The sequence below is a fragment of the Candida albicans genome, chromosome 3, assembly GCF_000182965.3.
Source record: "Candida albicans SC5314 chromosome 3, complete sequence".
Classification (NCBI taxonomy): domain Eukaryota; kingdom Fungi; phylum Ascomycota; class Pichiomycetes; order Serinales; family Debaryomycetaceae; genus Candida; species Candida albicans.
Window position 1 is genome coordinate 897,886 of NC_032091.1, and position 21,334 is coordinate 919,219.

Below are 21,334 nucleotides of genomic sequence, written 5' to 3' on the forward strand. Positions count from 1 at the left end.
ATTTTAATTTTCTGCTGGACGCGTTACAACCACCACCACTACCAAAAGATACGCAGTTGCAAAAACCATGAACCTACTTTAAATTGATTCAATAAAAACTTCATAAATCTCATGTCATTATCTATAAACAAGATACACAAATGTTTAGCCTAATACTTGATATATATATATTTAAATCATAGCTTAAATAAGTTATCGCTTGGTTCTGTTCGCATAATCATTGTAAATTAAGTTTCAGGGAAATAGTTTGAGTGATAATTGTGCTAAAATTTGATAAAATTGCTGGAACATTGATAATCTCTCTAAGCAAATTCCAAATTAAATTAGATCTTTTCAATGCATCAAATATTTTATAGAGTGTCAGGGGCCGCAACTTTAATGTTCTCCATACAAAGTGAGCTGCACCAGGAGCCAATTCTGGGGTCGTTAGAATATGGTTAGTCAAAGAAACAACCAAACCTGAATCTTTCAAAGATGTGAATAGTAACACCAACAAGGAATTCTCCCTTTTAAAGACATCTATAGAAGTAGAATCTTCTGGCGATTGATCGGCAAGATCTTTGGTTTCTCGAACGTTGAAAATCCGGAATCCAGATTGATTAATCACTTCTTTTGTGATTCTCAATAAGCCAGGTAACACATCCGGATCTTTAATAGAATGCATTAATGTATCTAAAAGTAAACCTGATTGATCAAGAGCGATAAATATTGTAGTAATGTTTACCCATTGTTCATCAATGGCACGTATCAATGTGTCTATGGCAGTGTCAAGTAATGGCTCCCGTGTCAAAAGAAAATCAGTGGCAAGAATAGCAACACCAGAACTGTTGACAAGTCTAAAGACAGTGTCTAATATCGGAAGATCAGATCTTGCCGACAAGTCCTCATAGTCGAGATCTCTCAGAATTAGGTTGTAATCTTCAGTGAAGTCATTCTCCAACTTGCTATTCTGAGCGTTGAGTATTTCTAATTGATGGACTAACTCATCAAGTTGTTTTCGGTTACTCTCATCAATTTTCAAACCTGGTTGAGGCGGTGCAGCCGGGGTAGCATGTACACCACCCACAAGTATTAATTCCACAATAGTCAAAATAGTCAAAAGCTTCATGTTTGATCTAATAGTCTTAAATCTTGTAACCTCCAGTAAATCACAAAAGACTTTGTTACTTTGCAAAAAAGAGGGAAGAACAGAATACACAGTAAAAGGTATAATCTATATACAACAATATCCTTATTTTCATCTGAGGAATTACTCCTTTTTCTTATAGTTTCTTAATCTTGCAAGAGATTGAAAAGCCATACCAAAAATTAGAATTTCCATTTATCAATCACCAGCATTATAAGGTGTAAGCTTGTATTTAAAAAAAGTATGTACAAATTAGATCCGTCAAGGGTATATCTAGAAATTGTTGATAAATTTCCTAAAAATTCAACTTGCAGTACCCAGACACAGATTGCAAAAATTACCCAAAAAAAAAAATGAAACCCTACCAGTTCCACAAAAATTAAACGAGCTTTGACAAGCCCAAAAAAAAAAAATAAACATAAGCACAGTATAAGCTTGTTGTTTCCCTAACCAACTACTTGACAGCTATTCACTGCACAAATTTTTGACTAATCATATAATGTCATTTGCTAATATTGATTTAGAGGCCCAAAAGGAACCATTATTGAAAGGCAAAGAAAATGATGCTAATTACACTTCACCTGATGAATTGGACACAATTATTGGGAAAACCTCTCGCCAGCTACTGGTATTTGGAAACTTAATTTCACAATTTGAAACACAACGTAAACAGATAGGTACTAGAAGAGATACTCAAGAGTTGAGAAATACTATAGATGTATTGACAGGTAAAATCCAAGAGATGGATAGAGCTATCCTGGCCCTAATTGCCAACTTATCCACTCTTATCAACCTGAAAAACAGCATCACAGCTAGTGCTAGTATATCCAATAGACATATAGTTATTGAAGAAAGGTTAAGCCGCCAGTATAGCGAGTTATCAAAGGCATTCAATAAATCAACAAAAGTGTATCAAGAGAAAAAGAGAACCACACCTTTATTGACTAGGCCAAGTAAAGAGACAGAGGAACAAACTAAATCTGAAGATACGTTGGCCACAAGCCAGCAGGAACAAGAGCAAGTTCAAACACAAGTTGACCAAGACCTCATTGACCAAACCGAACTACAATACCACATATTATTAACCGAAGAACGAAACAGAGAAATAGAACAAGTAACAGAAGGAATAATGGAGGTAAATTCTATATTTAAAGATTTGAGTCAGTTGGTACATCAACAAGGAGAGCAAGTGAATACTATCGAGGACAATATTTTACAACTACATGGAAATACACAACAGGCATCTAACGAGTTGAATAAAGCAAATGAGTATCAAAAGCAAAAAGGGAAATGGTCATGTATATTGCTTGTTGCGCTTTGTATATTTTTACTAGTGATTGTTCTTATAGTAGTCAGCTAAATTAATAGACAACGTTGGTGTGTATTATAGCCAAACTACTTATATTCAATAAAACTGATACGAAATAAAAAAAAAAGATACACTAATAACCGTTAACCTATAAATCCAAAAATAACCATATTAAAATTAATGAAACCTGCTGCCCTATTCTAATCTAAACTAGCAGTATCAAAATCATCAGCTTGTTCTTTCTCATCACTGAGATCATCATCGTCTTGAAAATCTGTATCTATTTCAGAAAAGTCAGATGTTTCAGGGGTACTGACATCTTCGTAGTCACTTTCATCTCTCAAATTTGAACCTGTTGACTTACCGGTACTTACATCTTTGAATTCTTCGTCTTGATAATGGTCTGCAAAATTCGTTTCGTTTGCGATCTTTGCTTCTTCTATCTTTTCTCGACAATACTCAGCTCCTCTCGTGAAAAAAGCCTCTGCAGTCTCATATATAGCTTCTTTGTTATTTATCACAGCTATGGTTGCACCCACGAGAGTGCCTAATCCCAAAGCGACTTTAACTGATAACGGTACTGATTTTGAAGAGTTAGTACCCTCTTCAAATCGATTTTTTTTGGAGCTAGCAGGATACATACTGAATGGGGTCATAAACGGGACTGATTGTTTCCTCTTATGGGTGGTATGAATGTGTGTAAGTGTGCTATGATCGTGTAAACGATAAAAGCAGATTTCTTATGTATAGTTATATATACAAATCAAAAAAAAAAATGGGGAGGAGAAAAAATGATCTTCTATGTAAGCGTAATTTTGCTACGCCACCGAAATGTTGCACTACTTAGAAAAAGACTGAAATTGAAAAAGCATTGCGTGTATTTCACATCTAAGTACTAACAGTGATATTGAAAAAAAAAATGTGATCTACATACATTGGTGTTGTGAAGACTGTGAAACCGAATTCAAACACACACCAAGAGTGGTTCAATGTATTTTTGTAATGGTGTTAGTAGTACAAAGTTAAACAACTCAATTAAAACCCGCATGTGGCTCAAACTAATATTCCGTTCTTCAACTTGCAAATACATTTTAATTTATAGCGAACCCATTAAAGGGGATTACGTCAAGACAAAGTGATGATATCCTTACTATATATAAGAAGTGCAACTCGAAATGACTTGCACCTAGACAAAACTTCACATCAAGCATAAGCTTTCCCATCTCACTAAATTTATTCGGGACCCGATATCCGGGCCACGAAGTACACAAAAAAAAAAACGGATTTCGATAACTATAATGTTCAAATGGGAACACAATCCCCGATATAAATATGACTCATGAAAGGCGGTTTTTCATTCCCGTTTTGTAATATAAAGGCTCCACCCCCCATTTATATCCACATTATCATTAGCAAGCTCCATTGACTGAAAACCTGTGCTCTTCCTACTGGTTTAGCAATGACACTCGACAACTCTATCGTTTATTCAAGGCCCTTGAGTGTTTCAGAAAACTTTTTCAGATGTCGGACAGCTAGTGGGAACTACAGAAACTTTGTCGTTACTGCAACATACAATCAAAGTTTGAAAAAGAAGTTGTATGTTTTGGTCAAAGCATTAAGGAAAACTATATTGGAATATCCAATTCTTGCGACGACCGTTAAGTTTGACAAAACAGTTAATGCCTTTGCATATGTGCCTTTGAAAACCATAAATTTGAGTGACATTTTATTCTTTGAAGGAGACGAAAAGTGGCTAACAAATGGAGTGATTAATGAGAATTATATGAAATATTGCAATGAAACACAGTTCAAATTGTATGAAGAAAATGTATTGTTCAAGTTGATATTAGTTGGCGATTTTCATTTGTCAGCGATTTTTGAACATACTATTGGTGATGGTTTAGTTGCGAATTATTTTCATGAAGTTTTGCTCAAAAACTTGGCAGAATGTGAATCTATAGAAGACGCTGCATTTGAAACCCAATTTGGACCCCTTGTTTTTGAAAATATCAAAGCAGAAGATGAAATTTTCAATTTTAGCAAAGATAAACTCTACATCAAGAATTCTTTACCACCACCAATTGACCCGTTTCTAGAGGACATTGATTTAGACTACAGTTTTGGTGACCCACACTTCCAAGACAAGATTATTCCAGAAGGTTTCCCAAGTAAATGGAAAGGAAGATTTGATACCGTTGACACACACGATATTAGTTTCAAGTTAATAAACTTTAGCAAACAAGAAACGAAAATAATACTATCTAAATGCAAAGAACATAAAGTAGGAATAACCTCATATATCGAAGTTGTTCATGCGTTGACGTTACAGCCAATTTTTGGAGATAATTCGTTCACCACACACAGAACCGCAATGACATTAAGAAGACACTATACCCCTGATTTGGCAGAGCCTCCTTACAAAAAGATTTTGTCAGATTCCGAATACAAAATATTTGGAACCCTGGCTCATATGGGGTTTGTTCAGAATTTTCCACCAATAAAAGTTTTTTCTTGGGATTTGGTAAAGAAAGTAAATCTTGATTTGTCAAAAGCTGTTAAAAATAAACGTGCTCTCAATCAAATGAAGCTTTGGAAAGATACAGGGGATTTGCTAGACGAAAAGAATATGGCTTTCTTCGACACACAATACAACAAGCCAAAGGCCGACGCCGTTAAAATTTCTAACTTAGGGTTTATTGAGTTACCAGAATATGCCACTAAAAATGACAAGAAATGGGTGATTAGTGATATGGTGTTTTCTCAAGATATGGCACCGTACGCCTCAGAATTCATGTTGAGTGTAGTGAGCACACCCATTGGGGGCATGAATTTTGTTTTAAGTTACTACGATTATTCCTTTGAAGATGGAAACTGGGAAAACTTTGACGAATTTGTTACCAAGTTGCATGATAATATGCTCAGGTATGCGAGATTTTAAATCGATGCAGTATTAGGAGTTCATTTTAAGTTAATAATACAGGAATAGAAACTAATATTCTTGTACTACATTTTGCTAGTAACATTATAATAGCGTAACTATTATTCTAGTATTTAAGTTTGAGAGCTCTGCAAATAACAAGACCATAAGTGTGTAAGAAGCGATTATCATAGAATTCATGTATCTAATTAATACCAAACAATTTATCTATTCTTTTTACCAGCATATTTCTTTCTAATAAGAGCAAAGGGCTTTAATTGTTTGAAAGTAAATTGCATAATGCATTCAACCAACCAGAATGGATAAAAGAGACCAAGAATATGCAAAAGATAGGAATTCGATCCTCCGTAAAGGTTAAACTTGCTGGACTTTTTAGTTATTTGGCCAACCATATTTTTCGCATACTTCTGTGGAGGGATACCCAAATCCGCTGCCATTTTTTGAGAAGCAATACCACTTTCTACTATTCCATCCACATTGTATGGCGAATCGGCAAATTGATTTTTCATTTCTTCGATATTATTGTCTTCGCCTCCAATTTGTGTTTGTACACCTCCGGTAATCACACTATGAACTTTAACTCCAAATGGCTCCATTTCACCATGCAATGTCTTGGCATACGCATCAATTGCTGCTTTGGTTGCGCTGTAAGCAGAAATCCACGACAAAGGAACCCTTGCAGCAACTGAACTTGTGAAAATAATGGACCCTTTAGACTTGATAACCAAAGGCGCAAAATGCTTTGTCATGTTGATATGTCCAATGACATTAACTTGGAATATCCAATTCAACTTATCTTCAGGGATCTCAATAGCAGGTTGACCAATAGCGATACCGGCATTATTGTACAATACGTCTAAATACCCACCTGTTTCTTTCACAACAAGCTCTTTGACTCTTTTAATATCTTCCAAATTAGTGATGTCACAAGCAATGGAAATCAAACCATACTCGTCCTCTAATGGCTTTTGCAAATGCAAAACCAGTTTAGGGGAACATCCAATAACTTTGTATCCACGTAAAGAAAATTCTTTGGCCAAAGCATATCCAATACCCGACGAAGCACCAGTAATCAATGCATATTTCTGTTGAGACATTGTTGCAAATATATTATTATTATTATTTGAAGAAGAAACTGAAGAAAAAAAAATATGCTTTTCTATAATTAGTGGTTTGTAACTTTATTTGTTCTAATTTGGCTACATAATACTCTATTTTTATAACCTTAGATCTTATTTTATCACATGTTATATTGTTCGTGATTCCCTTTCAAGTGGGGACAAGTGTAATCTATGTTAAAGAGATGAATTGTCTGAACTAGGAAACCAATATAAAGATGAACGGAAAAAAAAACATCACATTAGATTTCCGCTGACGTAATACAGTTTGGCTGTTTTCAAATGGTCTAGTCACGTGCAAGGATTGTGAAGACATTGATGGAATTATCCCCTAATTTCTTCCTGGTAGCGGATTATAAAAGTTTCTACACGACAGGCCCTATGTTATTGATAGACATGTTCGGAAGAAAAATTTGATCTAGATAATGTGCCTGCTTGACTGGTTTAGTAATATCTTGAAAAGATCCAATGTATAGGTTAGGACCATCTGGCAGGGCTATTCGTCAATGCACAGCTTGCCCAAACCTTTCGTATCTTAGCCCAATTGCACTTTAATGACCATGATTCTAATATAATCTGATAAATATCAAGCATATGTAAAGTGTTTTACAAATGGTGTAGTTACAGAATCTTGGAGCAACTCCATTTCAAGGTTCTTTTTTTCTTTTGCTGATCTATTTTTTGATTTTTCGGCCATTTTTCTACGCTCGCAATTCACCAATCCTTTTGAATAATCAACAAATGACAACATACCAACCAGTTGAACAATCATTAGTTGAAGAAGAGTCTGACCTCACGCTTTTTCTGGATCTAGTTAGGAGTAGGTCTACAGGCTCATGGATAAATCAAGACAATATAAGAGAAGTTCAACGCTTCAATGATTTCCGAACAATCGATTGGGTGGAAGATGAATTAGATGCACAAAAGAAGAGAGTGCTCAAGGCTAGACACATAACATCTCGTGGGAATAACATGAAAGACAAAATAATATCACAGGCGCAAAACTGGGTTGTGTTGGGGATTATGGGCTGCTCTATAGGATTGATAGCAGGATCATTAAATATCATTACTTCATTTTTATCAAATATCAGAACTGGTCATTGCAAGAGAAATTTTTATCTTAACGAGTCCTTTTGTTGCTGGGGTGAAGAGAGTGACCACTGCGACAATTGGGTGAAATGGACCTCAATTGAGTTTATAAACTATATTCTTTATGTTTTGATTTCTTTACTATTTGCGTACCTGGCAGCCAAATTGGTTAAATTTTATGCGCCATCTGCTGCTGGCTCGGGAATTTCTGAAATCAAATGCATTGTTTCCGGATTTGTAATGGATGGATTTTTAGGGTGGCCAACGTTGTTCATCAAAAGTTTGGGCTTGCCATTGGCCATTGGATCTGGATTGAGTGTCGGTAAAGAAGGGCCAAGTGTCCATTATGCTGTTTGTGTGGGAAATTCTATAGCCAAATTGATTACTAAATACCGAAAGAGTGCACTGAGAGCAAGAGAATTTCTAACAGCAACAGCAGCAGCAGGCGTTGCGGTTGCATTTGGGTCACCCATGGGGGGAGTATTATTTTCAGTGGAAGAAATTTCTACTGTGTTTCAATTAAACACTATCTGGAAATCGTATTTTTGTGCATTAATAGCAGTGACTACCTTGGCAGCACTCAATCCATTTAGAACAGGGCAAATGGTTCTTTTTGAAGTGACTTATGACACCAACTGGCATTATTTTGAAATTCCCATTTACATTATCCTTGGTATATTTGGAGGGTTATACGGAATCATTGTCTCTAAATTTAACATACGAGTTGTTGCATTCAGGAAAAAGTATTTGGGCAATTTTGCAGTCAGAGAAGTTTTGATATTGACTTTGTTTACAGCAAGCTTTTCATATTTCAACCAGTTCTTACGTTTGGACATGACCGAAACAATGCAAATACTCTTCCATGAATGTGATAAAAACTTTCACCATCCAATATGCGACTCTCTGAATAAAAAGACTGGCATCATTGTTTCGTTGTTGTTTGCAACTTTAGCAAGAATGCTATTGACAATTGTCACATATGGATGCAAAGTACCTGCTGGTATATTTGTTCCTTCGATGGCAGCTGGTGCAACATTTGGTCGAGCCTTGGGGATAATAGTCGATTTAGTTTATGCCAACCATAAAGACTCTTTTGTGTTTAGAAACTGTCCAAAAGATGGCAAGTGTATCATTCCGGGGACTTATGCCTTTTTGGGAGCCGCAGCTGGGTTATGTGGCATTACGGATTTGACAGTTACTGTTGTCATAATTATGTTTGAATTAACTGGTGCTCTACGCTATATCATTCCAACAATGATTGTTGTGGCAATTACTAAAAGTATCAACGATAAGTGGGGAAAAGGTGGAATAGCAGATCAAATGATAAAATTCAATGGCTTACCGTTAATTGATTCTAAAGAAGTTTTCACCTTTGGCACTACTGTTGAGAGCGCAATGTCTACTGTTATTGTATCACTCTCGACCGATTTAAATGACAGCATAACATTGAAACAGTTGCGAACTACTTTACAGAAAACGAGATACAGAGGGTTTCCAATTATAAAGTCAAGTAAAGATCCAAAAATAATAGGATACGTCTCACGACACGACTTGGAGTGTATTTTGAAAACGCATGAAAATGTGAATGAGGACATATTATGCAATTTTAACGAGGCTGAGTCAGGAGGGGTCGATAAAGTAGATTTTGATGCTGTCATCAACAAATCCCCATTGACAGTAAATTTCAATACATCATTGGAGTATGTTTTGGATATTTTTGCAAAGTTGGGTGCACGATACTTACTTGTGGAGAAAGAAGGTTGTTTAGTTGGGATAATAACAAGAAAAGATGTGTTGCGGTATGAATACACCGTTCATGAGCATAATCGTGACAATGTCCAACAAGCAAATCATGACGCCTTTGATGAAAAAGTATGGGAGTTTATTAATCTAATTGGCACATCAGCAAAAAAGAATATTGGTAAAATACTACATAATGATGCAAATAGATATTTATAGAGACAACAACGACAACGACAAAAAAAAAAACATACATGTACTTTCGTTTATTGATCTTTCCATTTCCCATGATCTTTGTAATCATTATACAAAGTTTTATAGAATGCTTTCCCACCGTAGTCCAAAGAATCATTAACTACTCTCAATTCATTTTGTGACAAAACAGTAAACATACTGTAAATTCCTGGCATTATAGCATCATTCACAGTACGAGTAAAAGTGTACTTCAAATTAAAATAGATATAATTGCTTAATAAAACAGACAAATGTTTTCTTAACAATTTTTTGAAATAACTTGCCGAAGTTGTTAAGTGAAACATCTTATCTCCAACTCTCTCCGAAGGTTCACATAGATTACTCAATAAACGAGCATAGGCAGATGCAGCTTCTGTGTTTGATGATAACTTTGAAGTTCCATCTGCTAGGTACTTCAATAAACTTGACATCACGTTCAAAACAAGATGGTGTCTAGTGGCAATCTTAAACCTGTGATACAACAAGATATGGGAAACAATTTGGGTTGATAAAATATAAATTTGTTCTTGGTTGGCAAAAGAGTTTAGTTTTTGCAATCCGGTTTTAACAATAACTAAAGTTATTTCTAGCAAATTTTGTTTGAAAATCCAGGACTGGTTAGTCAACAAATCTTTTAAGCTAGTCAAAATCTGCATGGCCACACATTCGTTTCCAGATTGTAAAGCGTTAACATAAAAAGTAAAACATTTGCTGTTGTAGCGATTGGCATCTGCGTCTTTTGGAACTGTGCTCAAAAATATGGAAGCAATCTGTGCAAAACTTAAATTGAATTCAACTGGGACAGCATCAATTGAACGGGTAAAAAAATCAAAGACTTCAAAATATAACTGCGAATGTTTAGAAAATTTTTGAAATAACGACTTTAACACTGTATACAACTCCGTATTTCTCCCAGACAGCAAAGAGACAAACAAACTCAAAACATAGACCAAACTCTTGTAGTTAAAGTCTATTGTCTTGCAAATCAATTGAAACAATGTGGATTGAATAGAGTTGTCTTTCAAAATATTTGGATCTAATCTTTTTGTACAGGAAATGACATTTTCAAAAGACAATGATTTAGGTGGCAACATTACAAGTGCCTGTAATAGCCACCTTACAGTAATAAAATTTTGGGTGTTGCAGTTGTTTAAAGTGTTAATACAATAGTTTGTAAACTTTTCATTTAACTTATTCAACCCCTTTTCCGTATTTTCGAATAAACCAACTTCCTTAGTATTTGTAAGTATTATCAGAATTGCTTCTAGTTCAGGCAGAATTATTTGTTGTGACATGGAGTCCAAATAACTACTCAATTTCGAGATAGCATCGTTGACATACTTTTGATTCTCTTCATTTTTAATCTGCCGGACATTATTTTTCCATACAATTTCAATGACATTATAAGCTATCAATTTTGATTCCTCAGTACTAACAGTCAACAATTTTAACATGTTATCAAAATTTGTCTCCAAAATAGACAGGTAAGTAGGCTGGCCAAGCAAATACTGAATGTTTTCGAGTGTTTCCTTAGTGGGATTGCTTACAAATAAGACAAACAAACCATTAAGTAACTCCTTTTTGAATGCTTTATTAAAGCAAACAATAGGTATAGAAGCGATAAGATCCATTCTTGCTGGTAAATTCTCAGTAATGAATCTAATCAATGAAGTTGTTAGCTTTGGTTGTTCGAAAAATACATCGTCAAATTCAATGTCTGGATATCCAAGCAGAATTAACTTAATCAACAAGTCACTATCAAAAAATTTGTTGAAAATGACCAACCATCTTTTGAAAATCGGAGATATCATTTCCTTCTCCCCTTCAATGCAAGCAATAAAATACTTTTGATCAGACTTTGAATACTCCTTGATAACCTGTAACTCCAATAATCTGAAAATAGAAAAATGATAGTACAAATCAATATTCTGTTTCATATTCTGTTCAGCAATAGTAAAATCCGTGCCATATAAACAGAGCAAGTAATAACGAATACACCAAAAATTCTCTGTGGCATTGAAATAGTTGCTGCGGTCTAATAATGTCTGTTTGACGGCATCAATTAGGTTTGCAGATGAACTGGTTAGTCCCTTTGTAATTGCTGTAAAAATCGCACGTTGACTCCCCTTATCCGCATAAAACGAGCTTTCGATGACATCAATTAACTGTTTCCCTGAAAAAGTCTTAACATGCTGTGATACAGTATGTATGAACTCATCTGATTCCCATATCTCGTCTCTCTTTATGGCTTTGGGCCACACTTTTGTAAAAAAATCCAGCAATTCGCGGTTTCTTGCAAAACCATCAACAATCACTTCAGCAACAGGTACAACTTTGTCATCCAACTGAAATTCAGACTTGTAAGTCTTGAACAAAAACCCTGATTTGCTAATTGCCAACTCACTATCAATTGCAAATATATGTTTAACCATGTCCCAGTTTAATTGTTTAAAAGGCTTATCAGCAACCTCTACTTTGTAAATCAGCTCTATAAATGGTTTAGAAATTGTTTTCCTGCAGCTTGCCAAAATAGACAATAGCTTTTCTGCCAAGTCAGGACACTTTGAAGCCATGATAGAATATACCCCTTCACATATTTCCATATGTTTGGCACTGAAAAGTTGCACCGTTAAGGTGTATAAATATATCACTGATACCTCTTTGATGTCTTTCTTTTTGAGCTCCCGCTCTAAACTTGATTGGTAGTACTTTGTGGAATCCGCATTGAACACCCCTTGAATTAACAACTCCTTTAATATTGGTGAGACAGACAGACCTTCAGAAATGGCTAAATACTCGATCAAGGGGAAACAACAATCTTCAAAAAACTTATTGTAAAACTTCTTTGATCCTTCTAAACTGATTTTCAGGCAGGCACGAGTATATATATCTCGAACTAGTTCAGTCCAACTCACAATTGAATCGCTAGCTTGGAGAACATCCATGTGTTCAACAAAGCATTTCAATAATTGTGTAGCAGAATTTTCATCTGCAATAATGTAAGACTCTTGAAACATAATACCAAGAAACTCAAACAAGCTCGAGAAGACTTCATTGTCATTGTTCTGCTGTAAAACCAAAATTATAATCTCAATGATTTTCAATCTCTGTATTACCCTTTGTCTGTCTACCTTCTGGTGATTTAATTTCGACCAAACCAGAAGAAGCAAATTCCATACATCCTTGTTAAACTTCCACTTTCCAAATTTACCATTTGATTTGTCATTCAATCTGTCACATAGTAAGTTCAATACAAACACTTCTTTTCCAGGTAAATATATATCCAATGTATTATTCAAAAGACTATTTGCAGTATTGACAATCTCTGTGATGGAGGTGTCCTTCGATCTTAATAGTTTAGTCACCGCTTCTGCAGTCAACAAATCCTTCCCCATTTTAACCAAAAAGTGTGTATCAACAAGATATAGGGATCTTGATAGTGGTAGATATATATGGATGGTAGAATCAAAGAAGAGTATGTTTTGCAATATAGAGAAGGAGAAAAATACAACTCACACCAGACAGTGCAAAAAAAAAATTAGTTACGATGAGCAGAATCAACAATATCTTTCCAATACATCATAGCTTTGTAAAAGTAACACTAGTAATCGTAAATTAAAGTTCATACAAACAAAGAAAAAAAAGATAATACATATACTACTTAATTGATCATATCATTATATATACAAATAATAGTTTGAATTGCATTTACTACTTAGATCAACAAAGTTTCAATCTTGTCTTTGATACCGTAAATTTGGTTCTTGATTGAAGATGCATCATTTGAGGTGACAGAAGCAGCAATAACTGGTCTGGAAACACCACAGGCTCTACCTAAAGCAGCTTTAGAAGGAACAAAAACGTATGGAACGTTTTTATCTTCACATAACAATGGCAAATGCAACAAAATTTCAATTGGCTCGGTATCAGCAGCCATGATAATGAATTCTGAAATACCTCTGTTCAAAGTCTTGGTGGCTTCATTAGCACCTTTCTTTAATTGTCTCAAGTTTTGGGATTGTTGCACAACATCTAAGATTTGTTGAGTCAAAGCAGAATCAGCCAATGGGAAAGCTTTTGGATTTGGGGCAGACATTTGTAAATAATTTAGTTCAGACTATTAAATGGAAAAGTAAGGGCTCCTTGCAATTAATCTTTAAAGCTCGCCAGTATCAAGTAGTTTATACTTATGTAGTAAAAGAAAGAAAAGAGAAAGAGGAAAGGAATAAATAAAAATAAAAATTTTCCATGACTCGTAATGCGATGAGACTTTGCATTAATTTTCTTGTTCAAGACGTTAGAAAAAGTCACTAATTGAAGGGAGAGGAGAGAAAAAAACACTCAATAGACGACATTATTTTGGATGAGACATTTCTTGGTACTTGATATTGAAAGTCGTGTATAATAAATTAAATTAATAGGTAACAATTGAGATTCGATTACAATGAACGCCCACTTGGGAACAACAACAAAAAAAAAGAAAAAAACTTTGTCCAATTTCATTCATTATCAACAACTTTTTTTTAACTTTTTCAATATCATAAACATCCCTCAATAATAGAAACACATTACATCAATTAAAATATGTCTGATTTATGGTATGTTTGCTGTTTGATTAGATTACAGATGGACTCAATTGCAGAAGGGAACCAATACAAGAACAGAAATTAGTGGGACTTGAAATATCTATCAATACCTTGTACAAGATAAGGCTGAAGAAAGCAAAGAGCAACTAAAAGCCCACCAAAATTACTTTTAGCGATATATTTGATGAAAAGTGCTACAACATACATGTCTTCATTATACTACATCCAATTTTGCTGCAATTTCTATTTGTCCACGTTCATGATAATTTCAATTTACTAACGAATTCTCTTCTTTTTTTTTTTAATATAGTCCAGTTTATGCTCCATTCTTTGGTTCCATCGGTTGTGCTGCAGCCATCGTATTCACATGTTTTGGTGCCTCATATGGTACTGCTAAGTCCGGTGTAGGTATCTGTGCCACATCTGTCACCAGACCAGATTTATTGGTAAAAAACGTTGTTCCAGTTGTTATGGCCGGTATTATTGCCATTTATGGTTTGGTTGTGTCAGTCTTAGTTTCAGACTCTTTGAGTCAAAAACAAGCCTTATATACTGGTTTTATTCAATTGGGTGCTGGTTTATCTGTTGGTTTATCCGGTTTAGCTGCTGGTTTCGCCATTGGTATTGTTGGTGACGCCGGTGTCAGAGGTACTGCCCAACAACCAAGATTGTTTGTTGGTATGATCTTGATTTTGATTTTCGCAGAAGTTTTGGGATTATATGGTTTAATTGTGGCCTTGTTGTTAAACTCAAGAGCTTCTCAAGACGTCACTTGTTAAACAAAAGTTGGAGTGAGTTGCTCAATACTTCCTTAATTAAAAAAAAAAGAAAAGAAAAGTGGGAGCTGATATCCATCAACAATGGTCATATGGCCCTACTTACTATAGTCTTTCATATTTTCAATTTTTATTTTTTTATACTACTTTCTGATATTGTTGGATTTACAAAAAAAAAACAGGAAAAATGTAAAACACATATAAAGTATAACTATATAGTTATTTACTGTTAGAGTTTAACCAGTAACACATATTTATATTATTTGTAATTTGTGAAAATTTACAGTATTTGACGTTTCTATTAACTATATAAACACTTTACCAACCTTTGCTGCAATTAGGTTTCTCAACAATCTTGTGAACAGATCAATATCTTTTGGCAAATTGTCTTTACCCACTAGTTTTCGCCAGTCGTTTTCATCAGCATCTGACTCAATATTATTAATTGAGTACAAATACAAATCGGCACCCTCTTTAAGTTCTTTCTCATTTCTATCGCTTTCGTAGTTGTCAAGCAATTCAATAATAATAACCAAATCAGGCAACTGGAAAGTTGTGTTTGGTTCACTTAAAAACGGAATAAATTGTGCTAGTAACAATGGAACAAATTTTTTTGGCAAGTAGTTGAATTTTAATAGATGAATCAATTTCGAAAGTTTATTAGAGAGCTTTATATCCCTTTGTGGTAATGTTTCATAAAACTCCTTCAATACAGCATATGGAGCAAGACATTGTTGAATGACAGGGTGTATTTTGAAATTAAGATCAACTTTCTTGTCAACGATGTTGTTGATTAGTTCATCCTTTATTGGTCGGTTATGAACAAGACAATTTGCAAATATTAAATCCCACACAATATAATGCACTTTCTTCATACCTTCACTGTGATTTTCACCACTCAATAATGTTGGATCGTAGCAATTGACAAAATTATTCAATGCTTCGTACATGTAACCTTCTTCCAAAGACTTCAAACCAGCCTGATAGTACAATTGTCTAGCCGTCGACACCAAATTCAAATTGGCACATATAGTCAAGGCCCATTCAAGATCATCATTAGTATTACAGATATAGTTGGGTAAAAATGTCGCGATAACTTTTCTGTTGGCAGAAACAGCATTGTTGGACGTGCATACTACGTTATTCAATAGAAGACCAATACCCACTGGTACCAATTCATGAATATTTAAACAGTCGTATGCATGTCTAGTTAAGAAGTACTCAGATACTATCCTCCTATTAAGTAAATCTTCAAAACTTGCTGAAGAGGTCACAGTGACATCGAAGTAGTAGCCTCTAAGTAAAAACCTCAATTCCATTAGCTCGGCCAAATAAGCTGTTGTTGGAGGATCCAACTCATGTAAAGTTTCTAAAACTTTCAAAAAGTTATTTTCCAAAATATTCAAAAAGCATGCTTCGGTTAACCCGTCTAAGTTCTCGTTTTCGTCATCAAATATGTCCGAAGGCGGCTTTTCGGAAACAGCTGTTTTAAAGTAATCAATATAAACTTCGTTGCTGTCTCGTACTTGGTACAACGATAATGCCAAATACACTTCATACCATGTATCGCAATAGCTAGAAATAGTTTTAGGTAATCCTGTAAAAATGCATGCCAAATCGTAAATTTGATCTATAATCAATTTGTGCTTAGTTTCGGTGATACTTTCATTTCTCACTGATGACAAAGAATCGCGGAATTCACATGCCAAAAGCTTCCATGCGGTAAATTGTCCCTTGGAGGAGTAGGAAGTGTAATTCGATAACAAAGTATCCATGTCACCAATCACAGCATACAATTCCGGACACTTTTCCTTTAATTCCTGGTACTGTGAATGCTCAATTACTTCGTGAATCTGAGTAAACAATCCTCTTGTAAGAAGCTGAGATATACAAGTGTTCCAAAACCGAGGATGCAAATAAGGTTGTGGTGTGTTCACAATAACGTCATTCAACAATTCTGGGTCCGGTTTGGGATCAAAAGTATTTACCCACTTGATAATCAATTCCGGTTTTTGCTGGATATCAAAATAGAAATTGTTGGCTTCAAAACATTCTAAAATATATAACACATGTTGTAAACATTGGGAATCATAAGATTCTTGTTCCTCCTTCGGTATAGAATTTACCAAATCTTGCAAATAATCAATTATCTCTCTCAATGCTTCATCAATCTTTTTGAATTTCCGCACCTGTTTGGCCTTTGATCCCATCAGATCCATAACCAAGCCTATAGGAGAATCGTCTTCCTCCAAGTCAAATCTAGTGATGTCATCCTCAGTAAGTTTTTGAATGATTTTGAACATGTTGTTGACGTACAAGATATATTTCTCATCAAATGGTCTAGATTTTTCTATTCCCTTCCTATACTTTTGAACATCAAACTTAAATTCTAAAGATTTTTGAGTGTTCAACCAGTCTGATAAGTCAATGTACTCCTTATCTGATTTGAATATTGCTACTGGACTCCATTGGTCGTAACTGCTTTTGCTTGAGTCGGAAGAATCAGAAATACCTTCAGTTTCAGATGAAATTGAGTTATCAATGCTGTTTTCCCCATCATCATCCTCAGGTATTTCAAGCATGTCAATGTCATCAAACTTGCTCTCAAAGTTGGTATATTCTGGCATATTTATGGTTGACTCTTGTCACTATAGAATTGTGATGAAATGGTAAACAAAAGGAAAAAAAGAACTACTAGATACAAAAAATTTCATAAAGCAACAGACGCAGAGACAGAAAAAAAAAAACAAGCTTGTATTTGGAAAACTCGCACACACTACTCATCAATTCTATAAACTATTACACTCAAAATGTACCAGCTGTAATAGATTTCTGTTCAGGTATAAGTTACTGTAGGTTTGTGAAAACTCGCTTGAATTAGCAATAATGTGACTCAATACTCTTGCAATGACGGTGTCACTAACAATTTCTTTACATTGAGATTTCTCATTATTGTTCACCAGCTCTCCATCACAATCTAAAAGCTCGAGATGATTTCTTGCAGCAAATTCTACCAAAGAATCATTACACCCATTTAAATCAGTATTGTTCAATACAAATAAACCACCCAGCACTGTTCCTACTACACAAATTTGTGCTCCCCATGATTTCTTTCTACCCAAAGCAAAAATACAGTTTATCTGATCACCAATATTGAATTTGTGGACCCGACATATCAGAGAATCATTTGAGTCTGTCTGAATAAGATTCACATTGCCAAGAGCATCGCCAATAATAGTATATGTGTAGTTTTTCAGTCTCACAGCTGTTATTGCAGTAATTTGATTCCCCATAGAATCTGTATCTATTTTCACTAGCTTCATTGCATTGTGCTTTTCCAGTTTGTTAACATTAGAAGAGAATGCACCATAAATTGCATCAGCCAAATATGCTACATTTTCATTTGACCACTGTGATACCACAAAAGCGGGACTATGAACAGCAGACCTTGGGACTAATGTCCACTGAAAGTTCTCGTCTATATCTAATTGAACCAAAACCACGATATTTCCTGAACACAAATAAGTTTGCTCCTCTTGGTCAAACAATGAAATTGAATTTAGTTTAACATCGGGTGACAAGTCTATCCCCAATATAGCTCCACGATTTAAGCAAACTATTCTCGACTCTTCAATACCAAATACATACAATGGAAATTCTGTCAGCAGAGTCAAACACACAAACAAACCATCCTTGTGGGCTTTCTCATTCTGCCAATCTTGTATCAAGCAAATATCAACAACTTGGACACCCAGGGGTTCATCAAATTCAAAGATGGATAAATTTTCAAAAGAGTCAGTGTTAACCAAATGGAGCTGAGTATTGATGGAATCCTTTGAACAGTCGAGAACAACACCAACTAAAAATTTCGATAATGGAACAGGTAGGCATTTAAGATATAGTTTATTTGAGAATAAGCTTTGATGACTGACAACTTGCAGTGGCAATACAATTCTCACTTTATCTATGCGGCCATTCTGATATCCAATTAAAACTTCCTCTTCGGTCGCAAAGCATACATCGGCAAGGGGAAGCTTTGGGACGTGTATGTACTTTTTGAAAAAAAACCCCAGCAATTCGTCTTTTTTCAAGGCCACCAAATGTTTAAAATTAAAAACAAGCACATTATTCTTGTATTTCCGCAAAAAACATGGGACATCACTCACATATTGTTCGGTAAAATTAACGTTGTCAACCCTTTTCTCTGTTAAATGGATAAGTAACTGATGTAAGCTTCCGTTATTGGTCAGCATAAAAGCTATTATGTCATTTTCACCTGATTGTACTACGGCAGAATCTAATACAAAAGTCTGATCTTTCATTTCGCCAGAATAGATTAATTTGGCTTTTTTGTTAACAACTTTCCAAATACGATAATCTCCACTCCAATCAGTTGCTAAAATCAAAAGTGCGCCATTGCCAACATGAATTGCATCGATACTTGTAATTTCTTTGAGTTTTTCACTTTCAAAGGCGAATTCGTAGTTTTTCAGTTGTACATGAATGCTCTTGGTATCAGAAACAGCAACCACGGTACTAATTTCAGGCACAACACTGGAATAAATAAAGGATTCATTCACCATAGTTTTCCCATTGACAAGCAAAGACAGACGAGTAACACAACACTGGAAACCTGGGTCCTTATAATAATCCAACACATTCAGTTCTATCTTCAAGTGAGTGATTTTGGGCATCAAGTTGTGGGTTTCTAGTGCCACACTATCGCCATCGATATTATAAACCATGACTGTTGAGTTCACTATTCGTAACCTTTCGATTTGCATATCTATGGTTTTCGTCTCAAGAAGTTCTGGTGTGTGCTGGACTGCTCCATATTTCCTTAATTCACTGCCCTCCCAGCTCCCTTGACACGTATACAACTCCTCAACTCCCTGTCCACACCCGTCTTTGATATCTAGCACTGGTGGACTACTTTCGATATATGCTCTAATATGAATATGTGGCTTCTCGGGTAACACCAGAAACAATACGGATCTTGAGAACTGTGAACTTTGGAAAAACAAATCTCCAGCTATATGACTTAGACCATTATAATAAGGAATAGTAACTTCTCCAAGGCTAACCATAGTCATTTGATTGATAATAATTGTAGTTTTAGAGGATATTTCCATATCAGTAAACAACAAGTAACTTCTACCAGACTCTGCAATGATTAAAAACCTAGACTTGTCAATGATTTCAAATGAAACATAATTTTCTTCACTGATGCCATTCCCCGGTTTGGTCAATTCCTTGATGCAATGAAGTTTAACGTGTGATTGGATAATAGCTATATCATTTATCTCACTTGACGTGCTCATGTACTGAATTTGATCATCAGGAAAGTAAAATATACTAAAAGTTGACAATACAATATAACCTCCAACCTGTATGGGGATTATTAAACAAAGGTACTCCTGTTCAAATTCTATTATAGGTTGTTTTGCATGTACCGGATCTATGCCTTTCACTGGCAAGCATCTTGTGAAAAAATTTGAATTCAGATCTCGATACAGAATTGCCATAGTGTTCGTTGGCTTTTCCAAGATTGCAATCTGCTTAACATTAATCCTTCCAACTGAAATCGATTCAAGCGACCACCATTTACCAAGATCGCTACGCCTATTTTTCCGACGTGTCAGCGAAACACTGTTATTAGGAGTCTTTCCCAATATATCATCGACAGACAGAATACTATTGAAATGGAAGACGTGAACGACTTCACAGAATATATGAAATGCAATGAACCTAGTGTTTGCTGCTGGATCAGCCACCATATAAACAGGTGAATCGATAATTTTACTTTGCCCGGTACTTGATAGTTTAGCTAAAATCTTTATAGTAGTGCAAAATTCGTTATCAATAAATAGTATTCCAATTTGAGACTGATCATCCAAATAAACCACTGCTTCTTGGCCATCAATCTTTATTTTTGTAATTGCTAATACTTTCTCATCAAAATCAATACTCTCCAAATATATTAACTCATTATATTCCACCTTGTATAAAATTAACTTTTGTCCAGAAGCTGTTAAGGCTACCACACATGCTGTGTAATTCAAGGGGTATATAACCACTGATTGACTCAAGGCATCTTGACCGGAAACTTTGGAAAGCACAAACATGCAGGTTCAATTTTTGCTGAGACTGATCAACTGTAGCTCTAAAGTAAAACTTCCTCTAAAAAATCGTACAGAAATTACACTAAGAAGGAAAGGGGGGGGAAAAGGGGCTATTGCTCTAGTACTTTTGGTGTTACTAATGTCGCAAGACGTTTGGTGTGTGTGTGTGTGGTGTGTCTGGGCTATTCCTTTTTTTTTTTTTCTTAGTAAGTTATATGTACAGGAAAATAACAATTTCTGCCAAAAGGGAGATTATGGCGGCGGCCTTCTTTCGACCGCCACCGCTATCACCACCA

The 21,334-nt window shown here is 35.2% G+C and overlaps 11 protein-coding genes across 11 annotated transcripts; 4 read left to right on the top strand and 7 right to left on the bottom strand. All coding sequences in view use genetic code 12, as the record gives it.

Moving 5' to 3' along the window:
* Nucleotides 1-217: 217 nt before the first annotated feature.
* Nucleotides 218-1,108, bottom strand: CAALFM_C304310CA (uncharacterized protein; the record flags this gene model as incomplete). The annotated part of the gene is made up of 1 exon (XM_717997.2): nucleotides 218-1,108. The coding sequence occupies one exon, from the start codon at nucleotides 1,106-1,108 to the stop codon at nucleotides 218-220; it is 891 nt and encodes a 296-aa protein (XP_723090.1).
* Nucleotides 1,109-1,625: 517 nt separating this feature from the next.
* On the top strand, nucleotides 1,626-2,486 carry VAM3 (SNAP receptor; the record flags this gene model as incomplete). Its single annotated transcript, XM_717998.2, has 1 exon — nucleotides 1,626-2,486. The coding sequence occupies one exon, from the start codon at nucleotides 1,626-1,628 to the stop codon at nucleotides 2,484-2,486; it is 861 nt and encodes a 286-aa protein (XP_723091.2).
* A 149-nt stretch (nucleotides 2,487-2,635) lies between these two features.
* On the bottom strand, nucleotides 2,636-3,091 carry CAALFM_C304330CA (uncharacterized protein; the record flags this gene model as incomplete). Its single annotated transcript, XM_019475316.1, has 2 exons — nucleotides 2,636-3,015; nucleotides 3,079-3,091. The coding sequence occupies 2 exons, from the start codon at nucleotides 3,089-3,091 to the stop codon at nucleotides 2,636-2,638; spliced, it is 393 nt and encodes a 130-aa protein (XP_019330861.1).
* Nucleotides 3,092-3,894: 803 nt separating this feature from the next.
* Nucleotides 3,895-5,373, top strand: ATF1 (Atf1p; the record flags this gene model as incomplete). The annotated part of the gene is made up of 1 exon (XM_718000.2): nucleotides 3,895-5,373. The coding sequence occupies one exon, from the start codon at nucleotides 3,895-3,897 to the stop codon at nucleotides 5,371-5,373; it is 1,479 nt and encodes a 492-aa protein (XP_723093.2).
* Nucleotides 5,374-5,576: 203 nt separating this feature from the next.
* On the bottom strand, nucleotides 5,577-6,470 carry CAALFM_C304350CA (uncharacterized protein; the record flags this gene model as incomplete). The annotated part of the gene is made up of 1 exon (XM_718002.2): nucleotides 5,577-6,470. The coding sequence occupies one exon, from the start codon at nucleotides 6,468-6,470 to the stop codon at nucleotides 5,577-5,579; it is 894 nt and encodes a 297-aa protein (XP_723095.2).
* A 762-nt stretch (nucleotides 6,471-7,232) lies between these two features.
* CAALFM_C304360WA (uncharacterized protein) lies at nucleotides 7,233-9,539 on the top strand (the record flags this gene model as incomplete). Its single annotated transcript, XM_718003.2, has 1 exon — nucleotides 7,233-9,539. One exon carries the CDS (start codon nucleotides 7,233-7,235, stop codon nucleotides 9,537-9,539), a length of 2,307 nt encoding a protein of 768 aa, XP_723096.2.
* A 47-nt stretch (nucleotides 9,540-9,586) lies between these two features.
* On the bottom strand, nucleotides 9,587-12,949 carry CAALFM_C304370CA (uncharacterized protein; the record flags this gene model as incomplete). The annotated part of the gene is made up of 1 exon (XM_718007.1): nucleotides 9,587-12,949. The coding sequence occupies one exon, from the start codon at nucleotides 12,947-12,949 to the stop codon at nucleotides 9,587-9,589; it is 3,363 nt and encodes a 1,120-aa protein (XP_723100.1).
* A 320-nt stretch (nucleotides 12,950-13,269) lies between these two features.
* Nucleotides 13,270-13,650, bottom strand: CAALFM_C304380CA (RNA binding protein; the record flags this gene model as incomplete). The annotated part of the gene is made up of 1 exon (XM_718008.1): nucleotides 13,270-13,650. One exon carries the CDS (start codon nucleotides 13,648-13,650, stop codon nucleotides 13,270-13,272), a length of 381 nt encoding a protein of 126 aa, XP_723101.1.
* Nucleotides 13,651-14,138: 488 nt separating this feature from the next.
* Nucleotides 14,139-14,919, top strand: CUP5 (H(+)-transporting V0 sector ATPase subunit c; the record flags this gene model as incomplete). Its single annotated transcript, XM_019475317.1, has 2 exons — nucleotides 14,139-14,152; nucleotides 14,451-14,919. 2 exons carry the CDS (start codon nucleotides 14,139-14,141, stop codon nucleotides 14,917-14,919), a joined length of 483 nt encoding a protein of 160 aa, XP_019330862.1.
* A 302-nt stretch (nucleotides 14,920-15,221) lies between these two features.
* NUP85 (Nup85p) lies at nucleotides 15,222-17,543 on the bottom strand (the record flags this gene model as incomplete). The annotated part of the gene is made up of 1 exon (XM_718010.1): nucleotides 15,222-17,543. The coding sequence occupies one exon, from the start codon at nucleotides 17,541-17,543 to the stop codon at nucleotides 15,222-15,224; it is 2,322 nt and encodes a 773-aa protein (XP_723103.1).
* A 162-nt stretch (nucleotides 17,544-17,705) lies between these two features.
* CAALFM_C304410CA (uncharacterized protein) lies at nucleotides 17,706-21,041 on the bottom strand (the record flags this gene model as incomplete). The annotated part of the gene is made up of 1 exon (XM_718013.1): nucleotides 17,706-21,041. The coding sequence occupies one exon, from the start codon at nucleotides 21,039-21,041 to the stop codon at nucleotides 17,706-17,708; it is 3,336 nt and encodes a 1,111-aa protein (XP_723106.1).
* Between the last annotated feature and the right edge of the window lie 293 nt (nucleotides 21,042-21,334).